The sequence below is a fragment of the Rhinoderma darwinii genome, chromosome 4 (assembly GCF_050947455.1).
Source record: "Rhinoderma darwinii isolate aRhiDar2 chromosome 4, aRhiDar2.hap1, whole genome shotgun sequence".
In the NCBI taxonomy this organism is placed as follows: Eukaryota; Metazoa; Chordata; class Amphibia; order Anura; family Rhinodermatidae; genus Rhinoderma; species Rhinoderma darwinii.
In genome coordinates, this window is record NC_134690.1 from 116862206 (window position 1) to 116889964 (window position 27759).

At 44.1% G+C, this 27759-nt stretch overlaps 1 protein-coding gene across 1 annotated transcript in view; it reads left to right on the forward strand.

Annotated features, from left to right (window-relative positions):
• Window positions 1-27759, forward strand: part of MED12L (mediator complex subunit 12L) — a 507362-nt gene that overhangs the window by 108012 nt on the left and 371591 nt on the right. The window contains exons 13-16 of the mRNA XM_075861497.1: window positions 5560-5686; window positions 8858-9066; window positions 23572-23676; window positions 25694-25858. Coding sequence (XP_075717612.1) covers window positions 5560-5686; window positions 8858-9066; window positions 23572-23676; window positions 25694-25858 — 606 coding nt within the window. The remainder of the gene's footprint in view (window positions 1-5559; window positions 5687-8857; window positions 9067-23571; window positions 23677-25693; window positions 25859-27759) is intronic.

Below are 27759 nucleotides of genomic sequence, written 5' to 3' on the forward strand. Positions count from 1 at the left end.
GGCTGCTTGGTTTTTGTTGTGACATTACATTTGGCTATATATTGGCATGTTCTTTCTGCCTTTCTTTATTATAATTGTATGTCAGTGATTTTGGAATGAAAGGGTGTCACGTTGGGTACGTGAACCCACTGGACCGTACCGCCTTGATAGTATGGCAGCTGGCCAACAGGACACAGGTCACAGTCTATAGTTCGTATAGGTGTACCTGTGGTAGCTCAGACAGTAGCAAGACAGGCTCGGCTGAGACTTAGGCAGCAGGCAGACACCAGGTGTGGAGAAGCAGGACAAGCGTGGTACTCAGAGCAGCACGACTCCAACTCAATACGGCACTTGACCAGGATAGCACGGGATACAGGTAGCAGGAACGGGAAACCCTGTAAAACACTTAGGAGACCATTTGCATAGACAGAGTAGGGTAACAACAACAAAGCTCAGGCAATACAGGAAGAGGCAGAGCCCTTCTTATACAGTAGTCCAGGGTGCTCAGGGAGCAGTCAGCTCAATCTCACATGTGTGCGCTCTGGCTCCTTAAGGCTGGACTGAGCTCGCGAGCGCACCCTGGTGGTCCCTATGGAACAGAATGGCCACATGTGCAGACCTATATGGCGAGAACGGCGTGAACGAATGGAAGGAGTTCGTAGTCAGCGACCACGGACGTTACAAAGAGTATGTCTTCTTTTGCAACCAGTTTTTTTGGGCTCCAGTGCATCTAAATTTTAAGAAAAAAAGGATGCAATTGTGCAGAAAGTTTTGATTATCAATATCCTATGGAATTCTTATGCAGGCCTATATCTCCATGGTAACAAATACTCACAAACCCTGTATAGTCATACTTCTTCTTTTTGTTAAACTATAGCCAGTATAAGAGGACATATAGACAGTAGAAGGGGGCAGATAAGAGGGAACAGCACATGACTGATCTGACTACACAAAGGATTTGTTTATAGTGGGTTGCCATGGAGACACAAGTCTACACAGATGTTGTATAAAAAAAAAACAGTAGGATATTTTTAATCAAGAATTTTTGCTTAATTTTCTATTTTAGATGCATTGGAGCACAAAGAAAAAATTGATTTCAAAAGTGGACATATTCTTTTAACATTTAACAAATACACATGGATAGGATTGTTGTATGTCCATATACTTTTAACCCCTTAACGACCAAGGACGAAAATGAACGTCCTGGTCGGCTGCTAGTTCCCGCACCATGACGTTCATTTTCGTCCGCATTTCAAACTGTCACTCTGTGTAAACACAGAGTGACAGACCCGCGCTGACAGCTGTCCTAGACAGCTGAGACATCAGTCTCGCCGGACAGCGGACCATCGCCGCTGCTTTCGGCAGTTAACCCCTTAAGTGCGGCGACGGATTGCCGTCGCCGCATTTAAGTGGTTTGAAGCACATCAGCATCCCCCACGAAGTGATCGTGGGGGCTACCGATGCTTGTCACGGCAATCGGAGGTCAGATAATGACCTCCGGGTTGCCATGTACGGAAGCCTCGGAGGAACCCTCCTCTGCTTCCTGTCAGTGTGACAGTCACGTCACAATGACAGTTAGAGTACATTACACTACGTGTGTAGTGTAATGTACTCTAGCAGCGATCAAAGCTGCAAGACTAAGTGTCCCCTAGTGGGACAAGTTAAAAAGGTAAAAAAAAGTAATACAAATGTTTTAAAAAAAGTGTAAAAATAAAACTTATAAGTTCTATAAACACAAAATGCTTTTTTTCCCTATAATAAGACTTTTATTATAGAAAAAAAATGAACACGTTAAAAAAGTACACATATTTGGTATCACCGCGTTCGTAACGAACCCAACTATAAAACTATAATGTTATTTTTCCCGCACGATGAACACCCCAAAAAAAATCAATAAAAAACTACGACAGAATCGCAATTTTTTTGGTCACCACCGCTCCCTAAATAAAGAATAAAAAGTGATCAAAAAGTCGCATGTACCCGAAAATAGTACCAATAAAAACTTCTATCCGTCCCGCAAAAAACAAGCCCTTACACAGCTTTTTTGACTAAAAAATTAAAACATTCCGGCTCTCAGAATATGGCGACACAGAATTATTTTTTTTTATAAATAAGTCATTTTATTGCACAAACGCTAAAAAAAAGGACCAAACCTATATACATATGGTATCGCCGTAACCGTACCAACCCGCAGAATAAAGTAAAAATGTCATTTATAGCGTACGGCGAGCGCCGCAAAAAGAAAACCTAAAAAAACGGTGTCAGAATTCCTGTTTTTTGCTCAGGATTGCAAAAAAATTTAATAAAAAGTGATCAAAAAACATCGCATGTACCCCAAAATGGTACCAATGAAAACGACAGATTGTCCCGCAACAAATAAGCCCTCACGCAGCTCTATTGATGGCTCTTGGAAAGCGGGGAGTGAAAATCTAAAATAAGAAGGCAAAAAATGGATCAGTCCTGAAAGGGTTAATTCATTTCTAATGAAAAAACGTATGACCCCATGTGGGGTATTTCCGTACTCGGGAGAAATTGCTTTATAAAAAATGGTTGTTTTTTTCCTCCTTTATCCCTTGTGAAAATGAGAAAATGCAACATTTTAGTGGAAAAAAATGTTGATATTAATTTTCGCGCCCTAATTCCAGTAAACTCTGCAAAAGACCCGTGGGGTGTAAATGCTCACTATACCCCTAGAAAAATTCCTTGAAGGTTTTTCCAAAATGGGGTCACTTTTGGTGGGTTTCCACTGTTTTGGTCCCTCCAGTGCATTGCAAATGCGACATGGCACCGAAAACCATTCCAGCAAAATCATAAATCCAAATGGCGCTCCTTCCCTTCTGAGCCTTGCTGTTGGTCCAAACAGCAGTTTATTACCACATATGGGGTATTGTCGTAATCGGGAGACATTGCTTTACAAATGTTGGGGTGCATTTTCTTCGTTATTCCTTGTAAATAATAAAAATGTCTATGTTGTTTCTGAAAAAAAGTACATTTTAATTTTTACAGACTAATTCCAATATATTTAGCGAAAAACCTGTGTGGTCAAAATGCTAACTATACCCCTAGATAAATACCTTAAGGGGTCTAGTTTTCTAAATGGGGTCGTTTATGGGGAGTTTCTATCGTTCTGGCAGCTCAAAGCCTCTCCAAATGTACAGTGGGGCCTAAAACATTTTCAAGCAAAATATGAGTCCTGAAAGCCTCCGGGTGTTCCCTTCCTTTTGGGTCCTGCCGTGTGTCCAGGCAGCGCATTAGGGCCACAATGTGGGTATTTTTGAAAACAGGAGAAAGAGGGTGATAGATTTTGGGGTGTGTTTCTTCATTTTCATGTTCGCTTTACAAAGAAATCGGTCTTCAAACTAATACTTTTATGAAAAAAGTGAAATAATTTTTTTTTTCACCTGATATGCATTAAATTTAGCAAAGAACTGTGGGGTCAAAACACTTACTATACACCTAAATAATTACGTTATGGGGTCTAGTTTTCTAAATGGGGTCGTTTATGGGGAGTTTCTATCGTTCTGGCAGCTCAAAACCTCTCCAAATGTACAGTGGGGCCTAAAACATTTTCAAGCAAAATATGAGTCCTGAAAGCCTCCGGGTGCTCCCTTCCTTTTGGGTCCTGCCGTGTGTCCAGGCAGCGCATTAGGGCCACAATGTTGGTATTTTTGAAAACAGGAGAAACAGGGTGATAGATTTTGTGGTGTGTTTCTTCATTCTCATGGTCGCTTTACAAAGAAATTGGTCTTCAAACTGATACTTTTATGAAAAAAAGTGAAATTATTTTTTTTTTCACCTGCTATGTATTAAATTTAGCAAAAAACTGTGGGGTCAAAATACTTACTATAACCTTAGGTAAATACCTTAAGGGGTCTAGTTTTCTAAATGGGGTCATTTTTGGGGGTTTCCATCACTCTGAGACCTATGAGCCTCTGAAAACCTGGTTTGGTGCAGGAAAACAAAATGTACTTCAAAATTTATAAAATTATTATTCAATTTGTAAGTCCTCTAAATTGCTGAAAATTTATTTTATTTTTTCAAAAGTGCTGCCAAAATAGAGTAAAGAGATAGAAATATATATTTAATGAAAAAAATTGTACAGTATGTGTGTACATAGGTGACATATTGCAGTTAAAAATAGGGGAAAATGGTAATTTTTACAAAATTTCTTCCATTTTTCTATTTTTTTATTCATTTCTGCAAATCGTATCAGTCTACTTTTACCACTAAAATAAAGTACAACATGTGACGAAAAAACAATGTCAGAATTACTTGGATATTCAAAACTTTCACAGAGTTATTCTCTGATAAAGTCAGACATACCAGATTTGACAAATCTGGCTTGGTCATTAAGGTACAAACATGCCTGGTCATTAAGGAGTTAATCCTGGGGTGTACATAGTCTCACACTACATGGTGCCTTACCTTATCCTTGGAACAAACTTGCCCAGGTTTTTATTAGCTGCAGTAAATAAATTATACATGTTATCTGGCACGATTTTTCTGAAAACATGTGTCCCTGTGGATCTTGTTTGTTTTGAGCAATAAGTCTTATTTTATACTGCAATTATGCAATACAAATTCAATGCAAATGTGTTATTTATTTTTCGCTGTGGAATATAAGCGTATGTTCACACACAGTGACCAAAATATGTCTGAAATTACGCAGCTGTTTTCAAGCGAAAACAGCTCCTGGTTTCAGATGTTTTTTTTAACAACTCGCGTTTTTCGCGGCGTAAATTACGGCCATTATTGGAGCTGTTTTTCAATGGAGTCAATGAAAAACGCCTCCAAAAACGTCCCAAGAAGTGACATGCACTTCATTTTTGCGGGCGTCTTTTTACGCGCCGTCTTTTGACAGCGACGCGTAAAATAAAGGCTCATGGGAACAGAATACTGTAAAACCCATTGAAAGCAATGGGCAGATGTTTGTAGGCGTAATGGAGCAGTTTTTTCAGCCGTAATTCGAGACGTAAAACACCTGACTTACGTCTGAAAACACTGCGTGTGAACATACCCTAATGGTGCACTTGATTACTATTTGGGCATGTTCACACGCAGTGTTTTCAGACATAATTCGGGCGTCTTACGCCTCGAATTACGCCGGAAAAAAAACGCCCCTAATACGCCTACAAACATATACCCATTGCTTGCAATAGGTTTTATGGTGTTCTGTTCCCACGAGGCTTAATTTTACACGTCGCTGTCAAAATACGGCGCGTAAAAAGACGCCTGCGAAAAAGAACTGCAGGTCACTTCTTGGGACGTTTTTGGAGCCGTTTTTCATTGACTCCATTGAAAAACAGCTCCAATAACGGTCGTAAAATACGCAGCGAAAAACGCGAGTTGCTACAAAAACGTCTGAAAATCAGGAGCGGTTTTTGCTTGAAAACACCTCCGTATTTTCAGACGTTTTTGGTCACTGCGTGTGAACATACCCTAATTCTACAACACATTTTTATTTGTCAATTGGAAGTAAAGCATTGGATTCCTCTACTACATGAATCTCCAGAACATTGGGAACTTCGGGTCATTCTGATTAATAAAGTTCCAATCTTTATTTTTTTCTTTTCCCCACAGCGATGCAGTGAATCAGAGGTCTTGGATGAAAAGGAATCAATGTCTTCTACTTCTCTTGCTGGATCCAGCTTGCCCATCTTCCAGAATATCCTACTCCGATTTTTAGATTCCAATGCCCCATCTCTCAGTGAGTTCCTTTTCCTCTATATTATTGTGTTAGATGTATTATTTATTGCTTATACAGTGCCAATATATTCTTTACAAAGATTTTCACCATTCACATCTGTCCCTGTCCCCATTGAGGCTCACAATCTTATTTTGCTATCACAGACAAACACTAGGGCCATTTTCATAGAACTCAAACTAACCTATTAGTATGTTTTATGGAGTGTGGGAGGAAACCGGAGTTCCTGGAGGAAACCCACACAAACAAGTGTCGAATGTACAAAATCTATGTAGTTGTTGAAATTTGTCAGATACAAACCTAAGGCCCCAGTGCTCAGCCACCGAGATATAGCTGCAGAACTGTGAAAAAATGTAAATGTTAAAAATCTAAACTTGTTGTTAAATAAATGGTCAAAAACAAATATGGTATCCACATTAACTTACCAATAGATACAATAAAACTATCATATCAAGTCACAGGGAAAACTAATATAAATTAAATGATAAAAGTTTATATTCCCCCAAATGGTGTGTAAAAGAAAAAGAAAGCCTCATACTGCTAATTCAATATCAAATGAAAACATTTAGGCTTCCTTCATACACGCACTTTTATGGGTGCCATTTTTGGGGCAAAAAAAAGCATCTAAAAAGACTGAAGTTTGTGTCCTTAATTGGTTGATATTTCTTTCCAAGTGGGATGTGGACATGGTTGTGGTTGGAGATTAGAAATAACAACCTTGTGACAAGGGGCATAGAGGTAGTATTTGCTCCTGGGCCTTGGTGCTTGAATGCACCACTGCCACATAAGAAGACACTAGTATTATGAATGGCACCTGGTTGGTGGGTAACTCTGATACAGATTTTGCAATGGAGCCCAGGGTTGCCAACCTCCACTTCAGAAATTTCTGGACAACTGAGCTAAAATTCACTAACAGACCAAAATTTTTACGGACACATTAAAAAATCATTGCCTGTGCACTGTTCTAGGAGTGACTCACCAATCACAGCTCCGCTTGTAGCTTTCCCCCGCTTACTTAGGTGATGTTTTCGCTGATTAGTTTTTCACTTTCACTTTTTTTCTCCATCCGGCCCAGACCACTGTGATGACTTATTCCAGCCATGACTCGTCTCTGCAGAATTTGACACACAGACATGTTGGTTTCTCGCTTTTCCAGCACCCTCCCCACCTATAGCCCATCCTCTAAACACACAGTTCCGCCTTAGCGCCACACAGCCCCCCTTGTAAATAGCTCCACACAGCTCCCCCTTGTAAACAGTTCCACACAGCCCCCCTTGTAAATAGCTCCACACTGCCCCCATTGTAAATAGCTCCACACTGCCCCCCCCCCTTGTAAATAGCTCCACACTGCAAAGTACAAACAGAGCGGAGAGCGGTAGTGGTAGCCTACCGCTACCACTCTCCGCTCTGCCTAACGTGACTCGCCGAGGTGGTCATGCGACGAAGGTCCTCTTCTGACTGGGGTCGGTGACGGCCCAGGAGTGGACCAGTCCAGTCACCTGACCTGAGTCACCTGACCTAATGTCGCTGACGTAAGGTCAGGTGACAGGTCAGGTGACTGGATTGATCCACTCCTGGCACTGACCTCACTTGGCAGCATATTTTCAGATTCTGCTGTCAAGCGGAATCTGAAAATATGCCAGGACGCGGCCTACTATTCCTTTGCATGTACATTTTGGCGCATGCACAATGCAAAGTTCCGGGAGAATGCAGAAAAATCCTGGATAGTGCTTTTTTCTGCCAGACGCTACGGACGGCAGAAAAAAAACACCCATTTTTGCAGACTGTCCATAAATTTATGAACAGTTGGCAAGCCTGATGGAGCCCAAATCAGCATGGTGGCTCAGTGATTAGCACTATTGCCTTGCAGTTCTGGGTTCAAATCCAACCAAGGACGACATCTGCATGGAGTTTGTATGTTCTCCGTGGGTTTCCTCCAGGCACTCCAGTTTCCTCCCACACCCCAAGAACATACAGCAGGGAATTTAGATTGTGGAATGTGTTTGTGCTATATAAGTAACATCAATAAATCAGACATCAGCTTGTGACAATATTGGACAAGGAAGGATGTGTTGTCATGGATTATAAGTAAAAGAAGCTCTTATGGGCACTGTGAGACTGGTCGTAACTGCTTTTAAGTATTTTTTTATAGACTAAAGGGGCAATAATATAGACATGCTTGCCAATTCTTCTGGAAATAGAGGAGATCCGACAAATCTCGACTGTGTCCCACATACTCGCCTCTTTCTGTTCCTGTGCTATCCTCCATTTCTGGGCACTGGCACAGAAAAGGTTCTGACGCCAAGCAGCATCAGGATGTTGTCTGTGACCGAGCCCGGTAGCAGAGAAAAACGCGGGAACAAGAAAGGGTTGTAAAGAAGTACTTTAAGATAACCTATAAGCAGAAAGCACAGGGAACATAGAACCCAAAGAAATATATAAGTATTGCAAAAAATAAAAATCTTTATTATATGTTAAATATCAACCATACATGGTATCAAAAAATATATATAGAAAAAGCTAATAAAAAAGGTAATATAGGGAGAAAATATCAGTTCGGTAAGATGTTGAAATACCTAAGTGTTAACAGAACAACCCATCTCAAAATAGCGTAACCACCCACCACTAATACATCAAAAGAGCAAAAATGCTACAATGTAAAGTGCACAGTCACTAGATAATATCAATGCATACATATGGGTACATATAAATGAATGCCAACTAGCAGTATATAGTCATAATAACAAATACTAGATAGAATAAAATCTGCACTTAACCAAATAATGGCAGGGCAGACAACCAGAGGGATATTAGAGAAACGTACTCAAACTGATGGAGAAAGGAGGGAATGGCTGTATGAGATGTAGCAAAAGATCGCCTCCAGAAGTACTTTAAGGTCTGGTCTAGGGACTGTGATCGAGTGGGATCTAGGGTCGGTTGGCATGGCAGGCTTTGCAGGACGGTTTTTGTTCCTATCTTTGGAATCTCCCTGATGTCCCTTCTCGAAAGCTGGCAAGTATGAATATAGATTTAGTGTCCATTTTCTTCTGAATGTAAAGCCACTAAGACAACATTATAGGATTGCCTTGCTTAATATGGCTAATGCAGTTTTTCCTCAGAATTTAATTCATGATGTGTGACACTATATTATGATATAATTTTTTTTTTGTATAGGTGACCCAAATGATGAACATGAAAAAACTGAGTTTATAAATTTGATTTTACTCTTCTGTGAGTTCATCCGCCATGATATATTTTCTCATGATGCTTATATGTGTACTCTGATATCACGTGGGGATTTGTCAGCCAGTAACCGATCTCATTCACCAAATTTGGAACATTTAGATGACCATTACACGAAAGATTTCCGCGGCAAGCTGGAAGTAAGTGTCAGTACAATGATAAGCAAAACTTGCGTTGTGTATGACAAAAATAATTTTCTTTCAGTTTCCAAACCAAATCTACTTGTGTTATATTAAAACACACATTAAGAAAAAAGTTTATATGCATTTGTTGTGCAGTTGAATCCAACCTAGTGTGCCGAGTAGGCAGCATTTCAGGCTAGAGAAATGATGGATAGAGTATTCTTCAATGCGATTACCGATAGAAAATTCAAAATGGTCTCCCAAGGGCGTAATATGTAGGGCGCCATAGCAAAGCTTGGAAAGGGGCCCTTCTCCTCCATGATCACCTTCAGCAGTAAGTTCAGAAAATGAAACGCTTAAGATTATTTTGTTTTTTACTGGAGAATGTATCTCTCCTTAATGCACAAGGATAATCCACAAAGTAGTCACAGTACAGATATAATGCACACTGATGTCACAGCATTGAGATTATATGCACAATCTTGTCACCGTAAAGGGATAATAAACACAATGTAGTTACATCACAGAAATCATGTGCGCAGTGATGTCACAGTACAAAGATAATGCACACAGTGATGTCATAGTACAGGCATAATTCACACAATGATATCATACCAATGGAGTAATGCATATCATGTCACCTTGCACAAAGTGTCATCACATCGCAGAAGAAAACAATGATGTAACAGTTCAGGAATAATGCAAAATGTGATGTCACAAAAGAGGGATTTGCACACAAGGGCATTACAAGGAACAATGGGTCTCCATAGAACAGCTGAAAATGGAGCCCAATTCAGTTTTCCATGCATCCACTTCTTTATCCAGAGACGTCCATAGCTGCACCTTACCTCTGAGTGGAGCTGGGTCGACTTAGTTTTGGGCCTCATACCAGCTGCAATGCCTGTTTCCTTGGAAGTTACACCAATGTGTCTTCCTCTACGAGCACTACTTTATCTTACATACAGTATATTCAATTCTGGGAACTTCCAGAAAGTATAATTTTTTTATTTTTCAATTAAGTGTATTTTTTTATTTTATTAAAATGTTTTACAACATAACACCCCAATACAGTACACTCCCCCTCCTCATTCTTCAAAGTGCATAGTACAATTATCACATATATACATAAATTGCTCAATCAGAATAATATGAAATACAGTAAGAACAGGAGTATACAGGACATTCAGATTTCATATCATACATATAGCAGTATTATGGAAGTTCTTCATAGGAGGTCATAACAGCTACCAGTACCGTATAAAAAAAACATAGACCCATCGGTCAACCATCCCTATCCCAGCTGCAGCATCCAGTGAAGAGGCAAATCCCGGTCCCTCTACCCAGGGGACCCATATGTTGTCAAAAGTGTGTCTGGCATTCCTGGAAATATAAATATATTTTTCCATACGAGTTAACCAGTTAACTTTAGTTTTAAATTCAGGTATAGTGGGGGGTTGCTCATCAATCCAGTGTTGTGTGATAAGTTTCCTAGCTACATACAGCAAACGCACAATAGCCAAATTGAAATACTCAGAAATAGATATACTCTCCACATAGCCCAGAATACATACATTTGACATAAAGTCTATGGAGATCTGATATACAGAAGATATAATATCTACCACTTCTGTCCAATACTACTGCAATCTCAGACATTGCCACATCATATGTATCAGAGTTAGAGATGAGCGAACCGGGACAACCGAACCCGGTTTCGGTCCGAACTTCCGGAAAAGTTCGGTTCGCAGCGAATCCGAACTTCACCGGGTTCGGCCGAACCCGCTTTGACCGAACCCGGCTACATTTTGGCGCCTGCCACATGTTACATCTAAAATGGAGGATTTCACAAGATCACCTTACATCAGGCTACCCCATAATGCCTTGCAAACGGCTCTCCCAGCCAATCGGGAGGCAGCATAGGGGCGGGCTCAAGCCTGCAATAAAAGTCTATGCACGGAGCTGAGCGGCCATTTTACAGACAGGAGCTGTAGGAATAGTATCTCTGTGCAGTAAGGGAAAGCTTTAGGAATCTAAAAGGCAGGAATCCAGCAATCGAAGGGGCTCATCCACTACTCACTACTCAGCCAGTGTGTGAATACGCTTTTATAAGGGGCTCATCCCCATTGCATCCAACTTGCAATACAGGCAGCCTTTGTAGTACTAAAACGCCCAGCATTCCCTGAGTGCACTGCAGCGTGGCTGATAGAAATTCTCATTCATTGCCATTTGCCAAGCCAGTGTCAGTGTGTGAATACGCTTTTAGAAGGGGCTCATCCCCGGCCGTTAACACAACAAACAAATAACAATACAACTTGCAATACAGGCAGCCTTTATAGTAGTGGTTGTAGTACTACAAGGCCCAGCATTCCCTGAGTGCACTGCGGCGTGGCTGATAGAAATTCACATTCATTGCCATTTGCCAAGCCAGTGTCAGTGTGTGAATACGCTTTTAGAAGGGGCTCATCCCCGGCCGTTAACATAACAAACAAATAACAATACAACTTGCAATACAGGCAGCCTTTGTAGTAGACGTAGTAGTACTACAAGGCCCAGCATTCCCTGAGTGCACTGCAGCGAGGCTGATAGAAATTCTCATTCATTGCCATTTGCCAAGCCAGTGTCAGTGTGTGAATACGCTTTTAGAAGGGGCTCATCCCCGGCCGTTAACATAACAAACAAATAACAATACAACTTGCAATACAGGCAGCCTTTGTAGTAGTGGTAGTAGTACTACAAGGCCCAGCATTCCCTGAGTGCACTGCGGCGTGGCTGATAGAAATTCTCATTCATTGCCATTTGCCAAGCCAGTGTCAGTGTGTGAATACGCTTTTAGAAGGGGCTGATCCCCGGCCGTTAACATAACAAACAAATAACAATACACCTTGCAATACAGGCAGCCTTTGTAGTAGACGTAGTAGTACTACAAGGCCCAGCATTCCCTGAGTGCACTGCGACGTGGCTGATAGAAATTCTCATTCATTGCCATTTGCCAAGCCAGTGTCAGTGTGAATACGCTTTTAGAAGGGGCTCATCCCCCAGGTTTTGATTCAACTTGCTGCACTCCACCAGTGAAATGTCTGGGAAAAAAAAGGTTGTGAAAGGACGGGGTAGAGGAAAAAACACCCATGCCATCTCCTCTTCCAGTCCAAATGTTGGATCTGTTGGTGCCAGACCCAGTACCAGCATTTGTGGCACAAGACATGTGACCAGTTCCACTAGTAGCAGCTGCCATGTGCCTGCTGGTAGTAGTATCAGCAAGCCAGACTTGTCCATCTCCTCCGGTGGGCGGGTTACTTTAGACAATACGGCCATTGTGGACTGGTTGGCTGGCTCGCGGTCATCTCAGCAGGAAGACTCTGACGATCTGGCTTCAAGCCAGGTTTTGTTGGATTCCAGATCCTCTACAGTTCCTTGGCACAGTGACAGTAGTAATATAGGTATTTCTAGCGTTTCCATTCCATCATCTATGTCTTCGCTCCCCCTTCCTAGCTGGAAGCCATCTTTCCTGAGAGTCCTAAGAGACATCTCCTCGGGTGCGAAGGAAGATACTGAACAACATAGTGATGATGATGATTTGTTTTCCACGAGTCAGCCAACGGAGTGTGTTGCGGCGGTGGTGGAGGTGGAAGCGGTGTCCGAGATGCATAGCTGCGGTAGTGGGGGTGTTGGTGGTGGTAGCCGTGGTGGCAGACGCAGTAATGAGGGGGGGCATGGAGCCCGCCATGATGTCACATCACATTCACAACACAGTGACAGAAGTGGCGAGTATGATGATGAGGAAGGCTATGATGATGATGTTGTTTTAGACAGGACGTGGGAAACAGGTGACGAGGTGATGACGGCGTCAGAGGAGGAGGGTAGTAGTGGCGGCACTGGCCGTGATAAACAGCCAAGCCGAGGTAGGGGCAGAAGTCAATCTGCAAAACGTTGCAGCGGTAGGGTCAGCTCAGGAGCCGGTGACGGCGACACTGATGCTGGTGTAGGCTCCCGAAAAAAGCCTGCCAGACAAGGGGCAAGCTCGGGTGGTGGTGGTGGTGGTGGTGGTGGAGGACGTGGTACTACCTCTTTACGGTACTCTGCCGTGTGGCAATTTTTCTGTACCTTCCCGGAGGACGAAAACATGGCACCGTGCCGTATCTGCAAGCAGAAAGTAAGGCGTGGGCAGGGCAGCAATGTAGGAACTAACGCTCTACGTAAACACATGGAGCGGCATCACAAGGCAATGTGGGACAATCGACATGCCCCACCATCATCATGTACATCTAATGAAGACCCCTCTGCAGCTGCTGCTGCTGCTCCGAGTCCCTGTCATCTAAGTAGTAGCCAGGCCTTATCCACCATGTCGTTGTCATCATCATCATCACTGTCATCTAGTGCTCCTCCTACGTCCCTTCAGTTATCCATTACGGAATCGTTGTCCAATAAGCAACAATATATACCCAGTCATCCACTTGTCGTGCGGCTTAATTCACACCTGGCTAAGTTGTTGGTGGTGCAGTCGCTGCCGTACCACCTGGTCGACTCCGCCGGCTTCAAGCAATTGATGGCGTGCGCTCAGCCTAGGTGGCGAATACCTAGCCGACATTACTTCTCCAAAACAGCTGTCCCTGCCTTGCACAAGCATGTGGAGGAAAAGGTGTGCCAGTCCTTGCAATTATCCGTGTGCAGCAGGGTACATGCCACCGTCGACACGTGGAGCAGCAACTATGGGCAGGGACAGTACATGTCTTTCACGGCCCACTGGGTCAATATTTTGCAGTCTGATGCACCACCGCAGCAATGCCAGGCATTACCACCTCCACGCTTGTATCTTTCTGGTTCAACTCCGGACACCAGGCGCCTACCATCCTCCTCCTCCTTCTCCTCCTCCTTGCCTTCCTCCTTGGAGGTCTTCCCGTCCCCGACAGGACACAGCGTATCTTCCACTCCTCCTCCCTCCTCTTTTCATAGGTGCAAGGTGAAGCGCCACAACGCTGTCTTACACCTGCTGAGCCTGGGCGAGAAAAGCCACACAGGGCAGGAGCTGCTGCTGTGCATCAAGGAGGAAATCGCACGCTGGCTGTCTCCTCTGAAACTCACACTCGGCAATGTTGTCTCTGATAACGGCAAGAACGTTGTGGCTGCACTGCGTCTAGGTCACCTGACACACGCTCCTTGCATGGCACATGTGATCAATCTGGTCATAACACGCTTCTTAAAGTCATATGTTGGTTTGAAGGGTGTGCTGGCCATGTCCAGGAGGGTTTGCGTTCGCTTTAGACGTTCGTATGCATTTAAGCACGCCCTCCTGGACTTGCAGCGTCAAAACAATCTCCCAGAACACAGCCTGATTTGCGACGTTCCAACACGCTGGAATTCCAGCCTGCACATGTTGGACCATCTGTACGAACAGCGGAAAGCCGTGAATGATTTCCTGATGCAGCAGACGGGCAGCGTTTGGAGCCAGTGTAATTTCGAGCTCAGGCACTGGCAGCTGGTTAGAGACGCATGCCGCGTTTTGAGGCCCTTTGAAGAGGCCACACGATTTGTGAGCCGTGACGCTAGCGGAATGAACGATGTTATGCCGCTGATATTCATTATGGAGCAAACGCTCACAGCGATGATTCAGCAAAGGATGGAGGAAGGATCACATCTGGCTATGGATGTTGAGGAGGAGGAGGAGGAGGAGGAGGATGAGGATGAGGAAACAGGACCTGAAGAGGAGCTGTATTTGGAGATGGAATCACAGGAAGGGATAGGGGACGAGGTACCCGCACAACATGACAGCGATGGTGGTGATGACGAGTCTGACGACGACCTTGATGATGGACAACCATGGCAGTATGGGGCGGAGATGGAACCAACCGGGCCTCTGAAACGCTGGCCAGGATGGCGAGCTGTATGCTTCGTTACTTGCGCGCTGACTGTCGTATTGTTAGCATGAAGCAAAGAGATGAGTACTGGATAGCCACACTTTTAGACCCTCGGTATAAAGCCAGAATGGGGGAGTTTTTTGCGCCTTCCGAGAGGGAGGCAAAATTGGCTTGTTATCGAGAGAAGCTATGCAGCCAGCTTGTCACGGCTTTCAAACGGCAAACACCATCTGCAAGCATGTCTGACCGGGGGGCCACTCTCCGGTCCCCACTGTCTCATCATTCCACTGCCTCTGGCAGAGCTACCTCTGCAATAAGCGGCAGCAGCGGCAGCAGCAGCAGCAGCCAATTCAGTTTGGAAAATATGATGACGACATTTTTACATCTAATACCCCGACCTGACACACATCGTAGTCACCAAAGGGATGTTCACCATCACCAGGTGCAGCACCTAAACAACCAGGTTCACTCGTACCTGGACTGTGCCCTTTCTCCGTCAGAAATGCTGATCCCAGACCCCATGGACTTCTGGGTCAGCAGATTGGATCATTGGCAAGAACTGGCCCAGTTTGCCATGGGTGTACTGTCTTGTCCACCCTCCAGTGTAGCGTCAGAGAGGGTATTCAGCGCGGCAGGGGGCTTCGTCACCCCTAAGCGAACAAGATTGTCCGCCAACAGCTTGGAAAATCTCATGTTTCTGAAAATGAATCAAGCGTGGATCGGTGAGGATTTTAAAACCCCTGTGCCTGATGCCACTGATTAGATCTGACATTGCTGCTGCTGCTGCTGCCGCTGCCGCCTGCTACTGCCACCTGCTACTACGGGATTCTGTCCTGTCCACTCTTTTTTTAATGTGCTGCTGCTACTACTACTACCACCCTTGCTGTCTGTGTTGGCTACCTCTACTACCACCAATACACCTCCACTGCCGCCCGTCTGCTACAAGCAGGCCTGCCCCACCACAGGGCTTTGTCCTGTGACTGTTGTCCAGTCTCTTTTTTTAATGTGCTGCTACTACTACTACCACCCTTGCTGTCTGTGTTGGCTACCTCTACTACCACCAATACACCTCCACTGCCGCCCCTCTGCTACAAGCAGGCCTGCCCCACCACAGGGCTTTGTCCTGTGACTGTTGTCCAGTCTCTTTTTTTAATGTGCTGCTACTACTACTACCACCCTTGCTTTCGGTGTTGGCTACCTCTACTACCACCAATACACCTCCACTGCCGCCCGTCTGCTACAAGCAGGCCTGAGGCCTGCCCCACCACAGGGTTTTGTCCTGTGACTGTCGTCCAGTCTCTTTTTTTAATGTACTGCTACTACCAGTCTACCACCCTTGCTGTCTGTGTTGGCTACCTCTACTACCACCAATACACCTCCACTGCCGTCTGCTACAAGCAGGCCTGCCCCACCACAGGGCTTTGTCCTGTGACTGTCGTCCAGTCTCTTTTTTTAATGTGCTGCTACTACTAGTCTACCACCCTTGCTGTCTGTGTTGGCTACGTCTTCTACCACCATTACACCTCCACTGCCGCCCGTCTGCTACGAGCAGGCCTGCCCCACCACAGGGCTTTGTCCTGTGACTGTCGTCCAGTCTCTTTTTTTAATGTGCTGCTGCTACTACTACCACCACCCTTGCTGTCTGTGTTGGCTACCTCTACTACCACCAATACACCTCCACTGCCGCCCGTCTGCTACAAGCAGGCCTGCCCCACCACAGGGCTTTGTCCTGTGACTGTCGTCCAGTCTCTTTTTTTAATGTGCTGCTACTACTACTACTACCACCCTTGCTGTCTGTGTTGGCTACCTCTACTACCACCAATACACCTCCACTGCCGCCCGTCTGCTACAAGCAGGCCTGCCCCACCACAGGGCTTTGTCCTGTACGCCAATATACTTGCTCCATCTGGAACAAGTCGGGGCACCGGTCCTCCTTGAACCCGGATAACATTTTTCAAAAATAATATAGCATCCTACCAGAGCGTCTTGAAGCGAAGGAACATCCATCGATTCAGCAACTCAGGATCATTGTCAGTTTCCGAGCCACCATCTCTTATAATGTAAAGTAGAACAAGTTGATCAAAGCACCGTCCATACTTTAGCCATCTGTATCTCTTACACGTCATTCATTGCGATCCATCCATCTTGCAGCATCTTTGGAGTTATCAAAGCCATGCGTTTCTCCAAACTCAGCCGCTCGTAATTTTGCAGGATATAACATTGAATAAGGTAACTGTAAGGCATGTAGTCGTCTTTTCACATCCTGAAATAGAAGTCGTTTCCTCTGTATCTCAGCCGAATAGTCTAGAAAGACGGCTATCCGGTTACCATCAATATTAACATCTTTCATATCCCTGGCAGATTTTAAAATGAAATTGCGGTCTCGATAGTGTAGATGTTTGACTAGCATAGTCCTGGGTGATGAACCCAGTGGGAGAGGTGTATAGGTACCCTATGGGCACGTTCAATAGCATATAAAGGCGAAAGAATAGTCTCACCAAAAGTGGATTTCTGCCAGGTTTCAATGAATTCATTCGGGGCAGACCTGTTTTTTCAGGTATGCCCACCACACGAATGTTATTTCTGCGGAGACTGTTTTCGAGGTCGTTCGCTTTAACATGCAAACAATGGCCGATCATCATACGGTGTTTTCCGCGGCAATGTAGTTTTGTCACGTTTTTGACGCGATTTTGCTGCGAATCGAGGCAAATCGCGACGAAACGGCATTGTATATGTCCTGCAAAAGGCTCTTTAGACATAAGATCACATGACCTCATCTCAGTTCTTACTACTGTTTAGAGACCTGCTGGTCACGTGACCGCAGCTCCATGAGCAGCAGCAGCAGAAAAATTCCACAGAGAAGACTGTGGTGAGCTGCTATGTAAGTATAAGGGGATGGATTTGTTTAAGGGGTCTGTATTTAGGGGGTCTGGTGTGGGGACTGTATATAGGGGGTCTGGTTTGGGGACTATATTTAGGGGTCTGGTTTGGGGACTGTATTTAGGGGGTCTGGTCTGTATTTAGGAAATTTGGTGTCTGTATTAGTTTAAGGGGTCTGGAGTCTGTATTTAGGGGGTCTGAGGTCTGTATCAGTTTAAGGAGTTTAGGGTCTGTATATTTAGGGGTCTGAGTTAGTTTAAGGGGTCTGGGGTCTGTATTTAGGGGTCTGTATTAGTTTAAGTTCTGGGGTCTGTATTTAGGGTGTCTGTATTTAGGGGTCTGGATTAGTTGATGGGGTCTGTATTTAAGGGGCCTGGTCTAAGGTCAGTATTAGTTTAGGGGTCTTTATTTAGGGGTCTGTATTAGTTTAGGTGGTCTGGTCTGGGGTCCTTATTAAGGGTGTCAGGTTTGGGGTCATTATTAGTGTAGAGGGTCGGGTCTGGGGGTCTGTATTTAGGGGTCCTGTCTAAGCTCTGTATTTAATTAGGGTGCTTGTTCTGGGGTCTGTATTTGTTTAGAGCGGTCTGGTCTGGGGACTGCAATAGTTTAGAAGCTCTGGGTCTGTATGTATTCTATGATCTAGTCTGGGGTCCAAATTTATTAGTCTGAATAAAAGGGGTTGTCCGGGCACATCGATAGGTTATCAGTATAATAAACGGTCTGTGCTTGGACAACCCCTTTATTGTATGGCTCTGGGCCTTGCTGTCTAAATTTGTGTGTTTCTATAGCGGCTGAAAATGGCTTCAGAAGTGATGGGCAAAGATGTCTCATCAGGAGAAGTCGCCATAACGGTCTGCGTCAGATGGAGAAGAAAAGAGAATGACTCCCATCAGAGAAGACATCCCCTGTGAGTCACTGGATCTATAAAGGATCTGTCCCCTCTCCTGACATGTCCCTTGTATTTCTTAAGGGAGTCAGGTCTGGGGTCATTATTAGTATAGGGGGTCAGGTCTGGGGTCTGTAGTTAGGGGGTCTGTATTAGTTTGAGATCTGGGGACTGTATTTAGGGGGTCTGTATTTAGGGTTTTGGGTCTGTATTAGTTAATAGGGTCTGTATTTAGGGGACCTGGTCTAGAGTCTGTATTAGTTTAGGGGTCCTTTTTTAGGGGTCTGTATTTAGGGGTCTGGTCTGGGGTCTGTATTAGATTAGGGGGTCTGGTCTGGGGTCTGTATTACTTAAGGGAGTCAGGTCTGGGGTCATTATTAGTGTAGGGGGTCAGGTCTGGGGTCTGTATTTAGGGGGTCTGTATTTAGGGATCTGGGGTCTGTATTAGTTTATGGGGTCTGTATTTAGGGGGCCTGGTCTAGAGTCTATATTAGTTTAGGGGTCTATATTTAGGAGTCTGTATTTAGGGGTCTGGTCTGGGGACTGTATTAGATGAGGGGGTCTGGTCTGTGGTCTGTATTTCTTAAGGGAGTCAGGTCTGGGGTCATTATTAGTGTAGGGGGTCAGGTCTGGGGTCTGTATTTAGGGAGTCTGTATTTAGGGGTCTGGGGTCTGTATTAGTTTATGGGGTCTGTATCTATGGGGCCTGGTCTTGGGTCTGTATTAGTTTAGGGGTCCTTATTTAGGGGTCTGTATTTAGGGGTCTGGGCTCTGTATTAGATTAGGGGGTCTGGTCTGGGGTCTGTATTACTTAAGGGAGTCAGGTCTGGGGTCATTATTAGTGTATGGGGTCAGGTCTGGGGTCTGTATTTAGGGGGTCTGTATTAGTTTGAGGTCTGGGGTCTGTATTTAGGGGGGTCTGTATTTAGGGATCTGGGGTCTGTATTAGTTTATGGGGTCTGTATCTAGGGGGCCTGGTCTAGGGTCTGTATTAGTTTAGGGGTCCTTATTTAGGGGTCTGTATTTAGGAGTCTGGTCTGGGGTCTGTATTAGATTAGGGGGTCTGGTCTGGGGTCTGTATTACTTAAGGGAGTCAGGTCTGGGGTCATTATTAGTGCAGGGCGTCTGGTCTGGGGGATCTGTATTTAGGGGGTCTGTATTAGTTTAAGTTCTGGGGTCTGTATTTAGGGTGTCTGTATTTAGGGGTCTGAATTAGTTGATGGGGTCTGTATTTAAGGGGCCTGGTCTAAGGTCAGTATTAGTTTAGGGGTCTTTATTTAGGGGTCTGTATTAGTTTAGGTGGTCTGGTCTGGGGTCCTTATTAAGGGTGTCAGGTTTGGGGTCATTATTAGTGTAGAGGGTCGGGTCTGGGGGTCTGTATTTAGGGGTCCTGTCTAAGCTCTGTATTTAATTAGGGTGCTTGTTCTGGGGTCTGTATTTGTTTAGAGCGGTCTGGTCTGGGGACTGCAATAGTTTAGAAGCTCTGGGTCTGTATGTATTCTATGATCTAGTCTGGGGTCCAAATTTATTAGTCTGAATAAAAGGGGTTGTCCGGGCACATCGATAGGTTATCAGTATAATAAACGGTCTGTGCTTGGACAACCCCTTTATTGTATGGCTCTGGGCCTTGCTGTCTAAATTTGTGTGTTTCTATAGCGGCTGAAAATGGCTTCAGAAGTGATGGGCAAAGATGTCTCATCAGGAGAAGTCGCCATAACGGTCTGCGTCAGATGGAGAAGAAAAGAGAATGACTCCCATCAGAGAAGACATCCCCTGTGAGTCACTGGATCTATAAAGGATCTGTCCCCTCTCCTGACATGTCCCTTGTATTTCTTAAGGGAGTCAGGTCTGGGGTCATTATTAGTATAGGGGGTCAGGTCTGGGGTCTGTAGTTAGGGGGTCTGTATTAGTTTGAGATCTGGGGACTGTATTTAGGGGGTCTGTATTTAGGGTTTTGGGTCTGTATTAGTTAATAGGGTCTGTATTTAGGGGACCTGGTCTAGAGTCTGTATTAGTTTAGGGGTCCTTTTTTAGGGGTCTGTATTTAGGGGTCTGGTCTGGGGTCTGTATTAGATTAGGGGGTCTGGTCTGGGGTCTGTATTACTTAAGGGAGTCAGGTCTGGGGTCATTATTAGTGTAGGGGGTCAGGTCTGGGGTCTGTATTTAGGGGGTCTGTATTTAGGGATCTGGGGTCTGTATTAGTTTATGGGGTCTGTATTTAGGGGGCCTGGTCTAGAGTCTATATTAGTTTAGGGGTCTATATTTAGGAGTCTGTATTTAGGGGTCTGGTCTGGGGACTGTATTAGATGAGGGGGTCTGGTCTGTGGTCTGTATTTCTTAAGGGAGTCAGGTCTGGGGTCATTATTAGTGTAGGGGGTCAGGTCTGGGGTCTGTATTTAGGGAGTCTGTATTTAGGGGTCTGGGGTCTGTATTAGTTTATGGGGTCTGTATCTATGGGGCCTGGTCTTGGGTCTGTATTAGTTTAGGGGTCCTTATTTAGGGGTCTGTATTTAGGGGTCTGGGCTCTGTATTAGATTAGGGGGTCTGGTCTGGGGTCTGTATTACTTAAGGGAGTCAGGTCTGGGGTCATTATTAGTGTATGGGGTCAGGTCTGGGGTCTGTATTTAGGGGGTCTGTATTAGTTTGAGGTCTGGGGTCTGTATTTAAGGGGGTCTGTATTTAGGGATCTGGGGTCTGTATTAGTTTATGGGGTCTGTATCTAGGGGGCCTGGTCTAGGGTCTGTATTAGTTTAGGGGTCCTTATTTAGGGGTCTGTATTTAGGAGTCTGGTCTGGGGTCTGTATTAGATTAGGGGGTCTGGTCTGGGGTCTGTATTACTTAAGGGAGTCAGGTCTGGGGTCATTATTAGTGCAGGGCGTCTGGTCTGGGGATCTGTATTTAGGGGGTCTGTATTAGTTTAAGTTCTGGGGTCTGTATTTAGGGTGTCTGTATTTAGGGGTCTGAATTAGTTGATGGGGTCTGTATTTAAGGGGCCTGGTCTAAGGTCAGTATTAGTTTAGGGGTCTTTATTTAGGGGTCTGTATTAGTTTAGGTGGTCTGGTCTTGGGTCCTTATTAAGGGTGTCAGGTTTGGGGTCATTATTAGTGTAGAGGGTCGGGTCTGGGGGTCTGTATAAAGGGGTCCTGTCTAAGCTCTGTATTTAATTAGGGTGCTTGTTCTGGGGTCTGTATTTGTTTAGAGGGGTCTGGTCTGGGGACTGCAATAGTTTAGAAGCTCTGGGTCTGTATGTATTCTATGATCTAGTCTGGGGTCCAAATTTATTAGTCAGAGTAAAAGGGGTTGTCCGGGCACATCGATAGGTTATCAGTATAAAAAATGGTCTGTGCCTGAACAACCCCTTTAATGTATGGCTCTGGGCCTTGCTGTCTAAATTTGTGTGTTTCTATAGAGGCTGGAAATGGCTGCAGAAGTGATGGGCAAAGATGTCTCATCAGGAGAAGTCACCAGAACGGTCTGCATCAGATGGAGAAGAAAAGAGAGCGACTGCCATCAGAGAAGACATCACCTGTGAGTCACTGGATCTATAAGGGATCTGTCCCCTCTCCTGACATGTCGGTTGTAGGAAATCTTTGTATGCTATATATCTTTGTGTACCCAGGACTAATAGACAAATGTGTGTTACCATTCCCATTGTCAAGAGGAAGTGTGATACTGTCAGCGATGGTTGGAGACTGTCAGTATGTAGGGACACAGCCCTTTGACAAGGGGAATCGTAACACCCATTTGTCAATGCTCGCACAAAAGGGTGGTGTTTTCCATATAGACACGGCAGAGCGGAGGTGGGGAATGGGGGCCCAAGTTTGGGGAACAGCCCAGGGCCTATGGTCTACTTAATCCGCCACTGCTTGCAAATTCAAAATCGCCTGGTTATGTTTCTGGATTTGTCTTTGCATAGGTCGAATGGCGTCCTCCGCTGCACTGACGCGTCTTCCACCGCTGAGATTCTGTCTGAGACTTTTTCGTAAATCATGACGAATAAGGCCCACTTCTTCACTTACACCTCTGATTTGCAATGATAGGGATTATAGCGTAGTATTACATTTAGTAATAGCCAAGAAAACATCCATAATGGGGGGCTCTCCTTTTACAGACACAGGTAAGGCAGTTGGAAGCTGCAAGGATGCATGCTCGGCAAGTTGGTGACTGTCATCCACTATCTGCTCTCCACATACCACATCCGAGCTTACACCGTTCTCCTCCACCGGAGTTGGGGCTGGTGGGAGTTTGTGTGTCGCTGCTGTCTGCATGCGTTTGCTTGGAGTGGCAGACGAGGTTCTGGCATAGCCCGCCAATTTGGAGGACACCGCGCATGGTGTTGCAGAGGTGCTGGCGCCATCTTGGCCCTCCTTATCCGCCGTCGCGTCTTTATTTCGGCATGACATACCTTTATAGTCACTGCAATGTGTCACCAAACGAGCAGGAACGTTCTCCAAGGTAAGTATCAGTAGGATTGAGAAGATGGAAGGATCTAAAAGATTGAAAATAGGGTAAATATAGGATCATAGGCAGGAACTAGCACGCCGTGTCTCCCACATCTCTAGTCAGGCCCCCGCCCCCAGAAATGATAAATTTACTAACCTGGTAATCCTTCCTCCAGTAGAGGGGATTAGCAGCCATCTTCCCTTTGTGAAATACAGACTGGCAGTGCTGGTGGGGCATATCAATACACACTACCACCACTTCCTCCTCTATAGAGTGACAACAGTCAGTTCTGCATAGAGAGCGAGCAGTGTCACGCAATACAATGTATAGTATTTACAATGGTTGTAACCTAAATTTCACTTTTTAGATATTAATTATCTAAAGAGGAATATCGGATTGTTTTTTGTAGTTATTTTGTAACATTATAGTTATTGTCATTATACATCCTGATCTTCTCTCTAGGAACAAGGCTTGGGAGACCAAATGGAAATTAACTCAGGAACAGCACAAAACTTTGACGACATTGAGAAAAATGACTTCAAAACAGACTTTGGCTCAGAATTTCCAGTACGTTTATCTCTAAAATCACAAATGTCAGCTTAATACATGAGAACATTATTGTGTATACAGTATGTCTTATAACTATATTACCATGTATAGTCATATCACTTTTAATGTTCTTTCTGTAAATTTCTCACAATGAATCAGATGACATTCTGCATGTTGTTAAGATCCATTGTTTCAGGTAACTGCACAAGAAGGGTTCTTGGGTAATTAGAAGTATAGATTGAGAGAAGCACTATATAAGCCAGAGTCGTAGTTAGGTTGTCCTTTACTCAGGGCAAAGATTCAGTTCACTGCCCTAGCCCTTTAACTAAATACACTAGCCAAGACATAGTGGCTTGTTGGCTGACCCCTGGCACCCAGCACCTGGCGCACATGATCTATCAGCACCCCCTCCTTCTAGCTATGTCGCTGATATAAGGTCACCCCCCCCTCCTTCTAGCTATGTCGCTGATATAAGGTTACATTTTGTAGTTTTTATACTGGGCCCTTGAGCACTGTTTCCTCTAAGTGTGACTGCGCAGCTTAGAAGATACCCCCCATTCTTGAAAGTGCTTCTGCGCAGGCCCCCTGAGCTCTTCTCTTAATAATTGGGCAGAGTCCTTTTGAAGTTCTCCACCCCGTTCACATAAAGAAATGTGTGGTTATTCAGCTATGGCTGCACATTCCCCTCTATCGCCTCCATGAATGGATCTCTATCATCAGTGCTGGGAGAGAACAGGAAGATCATTGACTAGTGTTCAGCTGCTTGTTATAGCCAGGTAGAGTGAGTAACCACCGGACAGGAGGTGTGAGACATATACGCCTTTACTGTTCTCCAGTAGGGATACTGAAAAAAAAAACCATTTAATTGCCCTAGAACACCAGGAAAACAAACATTAACTCCTTTCCCTTCCCTAAACCACCAGGGATCCTAAAATTAACCTCTTCACTGCCATAGACCATCAGGAACTGCTATTAACCCTATTACTGCCCTTGGCCACCAGGGATACATAAAGAACCTTCCATTCTCTAGGACTGGATGCTGAATAATACTATTTACCTTGATGCTATGAGGCCTTGTGTATTTGGCTGCTGCATGGCCAATTATTAAAGCAGTGTACTTACATTTTTATTTAATGCTATTCTGTATCACCTGGCTTAGCGATAACAGTTCCCAGGTCCCTAACGGGCCGGCTCACAAATGATAAGGGCTTAGAGGAAACATTGCCTGTGAGAACAGATCTCAAGAACTGGGCTTTGTGAACCTGTAGTCTATAATTGTATCCGTTTAACAGATGTCATTAACTCTCATGATCCTCTACGTACATATATGTACATTAAACGCATACAATTAGTGACGTGTTGCCATCGGGGAAAAGGTTGTGCTGTGGTGGGCCGCTATGCGGGACTTTAGCCGCAGTTCACAACTGCTCAGAGGGTGCAATAGGGCTGAGGTGCTGGAGGAGGGCTCCCAGAGTATCCCACAGAGCTGACATTGCTACATCATGCGGTGACATGATAGCCAGAGACTGCGGGCAGGGCGGCCTCTGCTGCGTTGGGAAGTTCTAGTGATAACTGTACATATATGGACAGTTACATCACTGTAGCTTCCCAAAGCATACGTTTAACAAAGGCCTGTGACGAATACCATGCAGTGGCATCCATCACCCATAGGCCGCCATGTTAAAAAAAAGTATACCGCACGTAAAAAAAAAATTTGCGGAGCCTGACGGGATGGAAAAGCGTCGTCTACTACGCTATTCCATCCTTCAAAAAAAGGTATGTTGATGTATACCAGCCTGATGGGGGCCAAAAGGTCACTTTTTTGGCCTCAGTCGGGCTAATGGAGCCCGATAGACACTTTTAGCATGTACGTCGATGACTTTCCCAACATACACAATAAACGTATGGCATAAAAGTAATGTGCACAGGGTCTTAAATTGGTTAGTTGGGGAATTTGATGAAAGTACTATTGAATAATAACGATAGACATTGGTTTTATTAACAAGTTCATAACTTGTCTATGTATAAATTCTAGATATTTTCACCAGTGTCTGGAGACTGCCATAATTCCGAGCCTACATCACTTCATAGAAGAGTTTCTGCTTCCAGTGAAAAATCAGTTAAACGAGAAATTATTTTCCCTTCTACTTATGAGCTGCTACGACATTTACAGTATGCAACACACTTTCCTATTCCTCTGGTAAGTGATCTGATGTTTGTTTAGCGTGAGAACATTTGACTGTAAGAGATATTTGCTATTATAAATCCCACCTCTTCCTACACAGGAATCTTAATCTAATGCTTTGTGGATGTAAACTGCCGAGTTTTGCAGGAAATGTCACAATTCTCAGTTCACCTTCTCAGCTTTCATATTAAGACAAATAAACTCATTGCTTACTAATACTTTAACTGCATTTTATCTCTTCATTCCTCACCCTCAGCTTATTTTTCACACATTTTAACCAGTTTTTCGCTTACAAAGCATAGAGCTGTAGCGGTTATTGAAGAATATCCAAATCTCTGCCTGAGTATGCTTAAACATATACAGAGCTACATTGCCAGTGGCAGGCATGCTATTCTAGTGTCTAGGGCAGAGGTTCTTAACCGGAGGTTCATAGAGTCCCAAAGCCAGTGAATAGATTTTAGGGGGTCCGTAAATTTAGAAGGTAGAATAATTATATAATTTATTTACTTTGCATTATTTGGAGCCAGCAATCATTAGTTTCATTAAACTGTAACTGAAATTTGGCATTTCCTTCAATTATGAACTTCTTCGATATTAAGGGTCAACTCAGGTGCAGGTAAACCATTATTTTTTGTGGGTAAAAACAAGTCGGTGTTTTTCTTCTATCTGGTACTTTTTATGTGCGTTTTCCTTTTTGCAGAAGATCTTCTATATGGCTTCTATCCCTTTGTTAAATACTGCTAAAGTCAAAATAGTTATGCTGCTTTTTGCATCATTTCAGTTCAGTTAGCTGTCAAATAGGTGGTGGGGGCCCATCCCTGCTAAGGGACCCTAAGTTAAAGTTCCACCCTTGTTGTTTCAGATATAGCTTAATGTCATTTATATTCAACCCCTGTCCTAAAGCAACACAGAAATGTAAAGAATATTTTAGTTTTGATGTACATTTGATTATATGTGTTAATCCCCCCCCCCAAAAAAAAAGTAAACTTCACAGTTAAAATTAAAGTTTCTTTGATTGACATCAACTATTTTATCTGTCATGTCTTCATTACCATTTTTGTAGTTTTCACTTAATTTTGCAGTTTGTTTTTACCATGTGTATAGAAAATATGGAAACCATGATCATCAGACTGCTGTTGGTAGATCTATTATTGCTCTCTCTGTGTGCCTATGGGTGGCCACTATCCTGCACCTCCATACCGCATTTATCAGGAGTAGTCAATGATTGAATCCTCCTGCCTAGCAGATTTATTTTTCTAGCAATTCTTTTATGATGCAGAGATCAGGCAGGAACAGCAAGTGACATGGGAACAACCTCTGACAGTTCGCTCACATATGGCTCCCTACTGTGACTAGAGGAGGACGGCAGGGAATTGTATTATATGGGTTTTGAGACTTTCATGTGGGCACCTTGGCTAGGTGCTATATAGTTTTATTGTAGGGGCGATTACATTTTCACTATTTATTATTATACAGCATATGGGTATTATGGTTATTGCACTATGGCTATTATTTGGGCACTATGACATGAACTAAATGGGTACTGTAGCCAGTACTATTACAGTATTTTTCCAGTATGGTTGGTATGATTATATGGGTGGTGTGGTTGATACTATGGCAAGTGATATGGCTGTATATATCCAAAAAGGGAGGGAGAAAAACATGGATTGCATATCCAATTTGATATGGCTGTATTATTTGTGCTCTGTTTGGGACTAATATTTGGGTATTTTTAGCATTGTTACACAGGGAGATGTGCTGCCGACAAGGATAATATTTCTTGCTGCATAAACGATACGATCAGCCTATGATTGAGCGTTTGCTTGCTCATCGGCTGATCGTTGCCCTGTTTACACAGGACAATGATCGGGAACGAGCGCTCATATGAACGCTCGTTTGCCCAATCATTTTCCCGT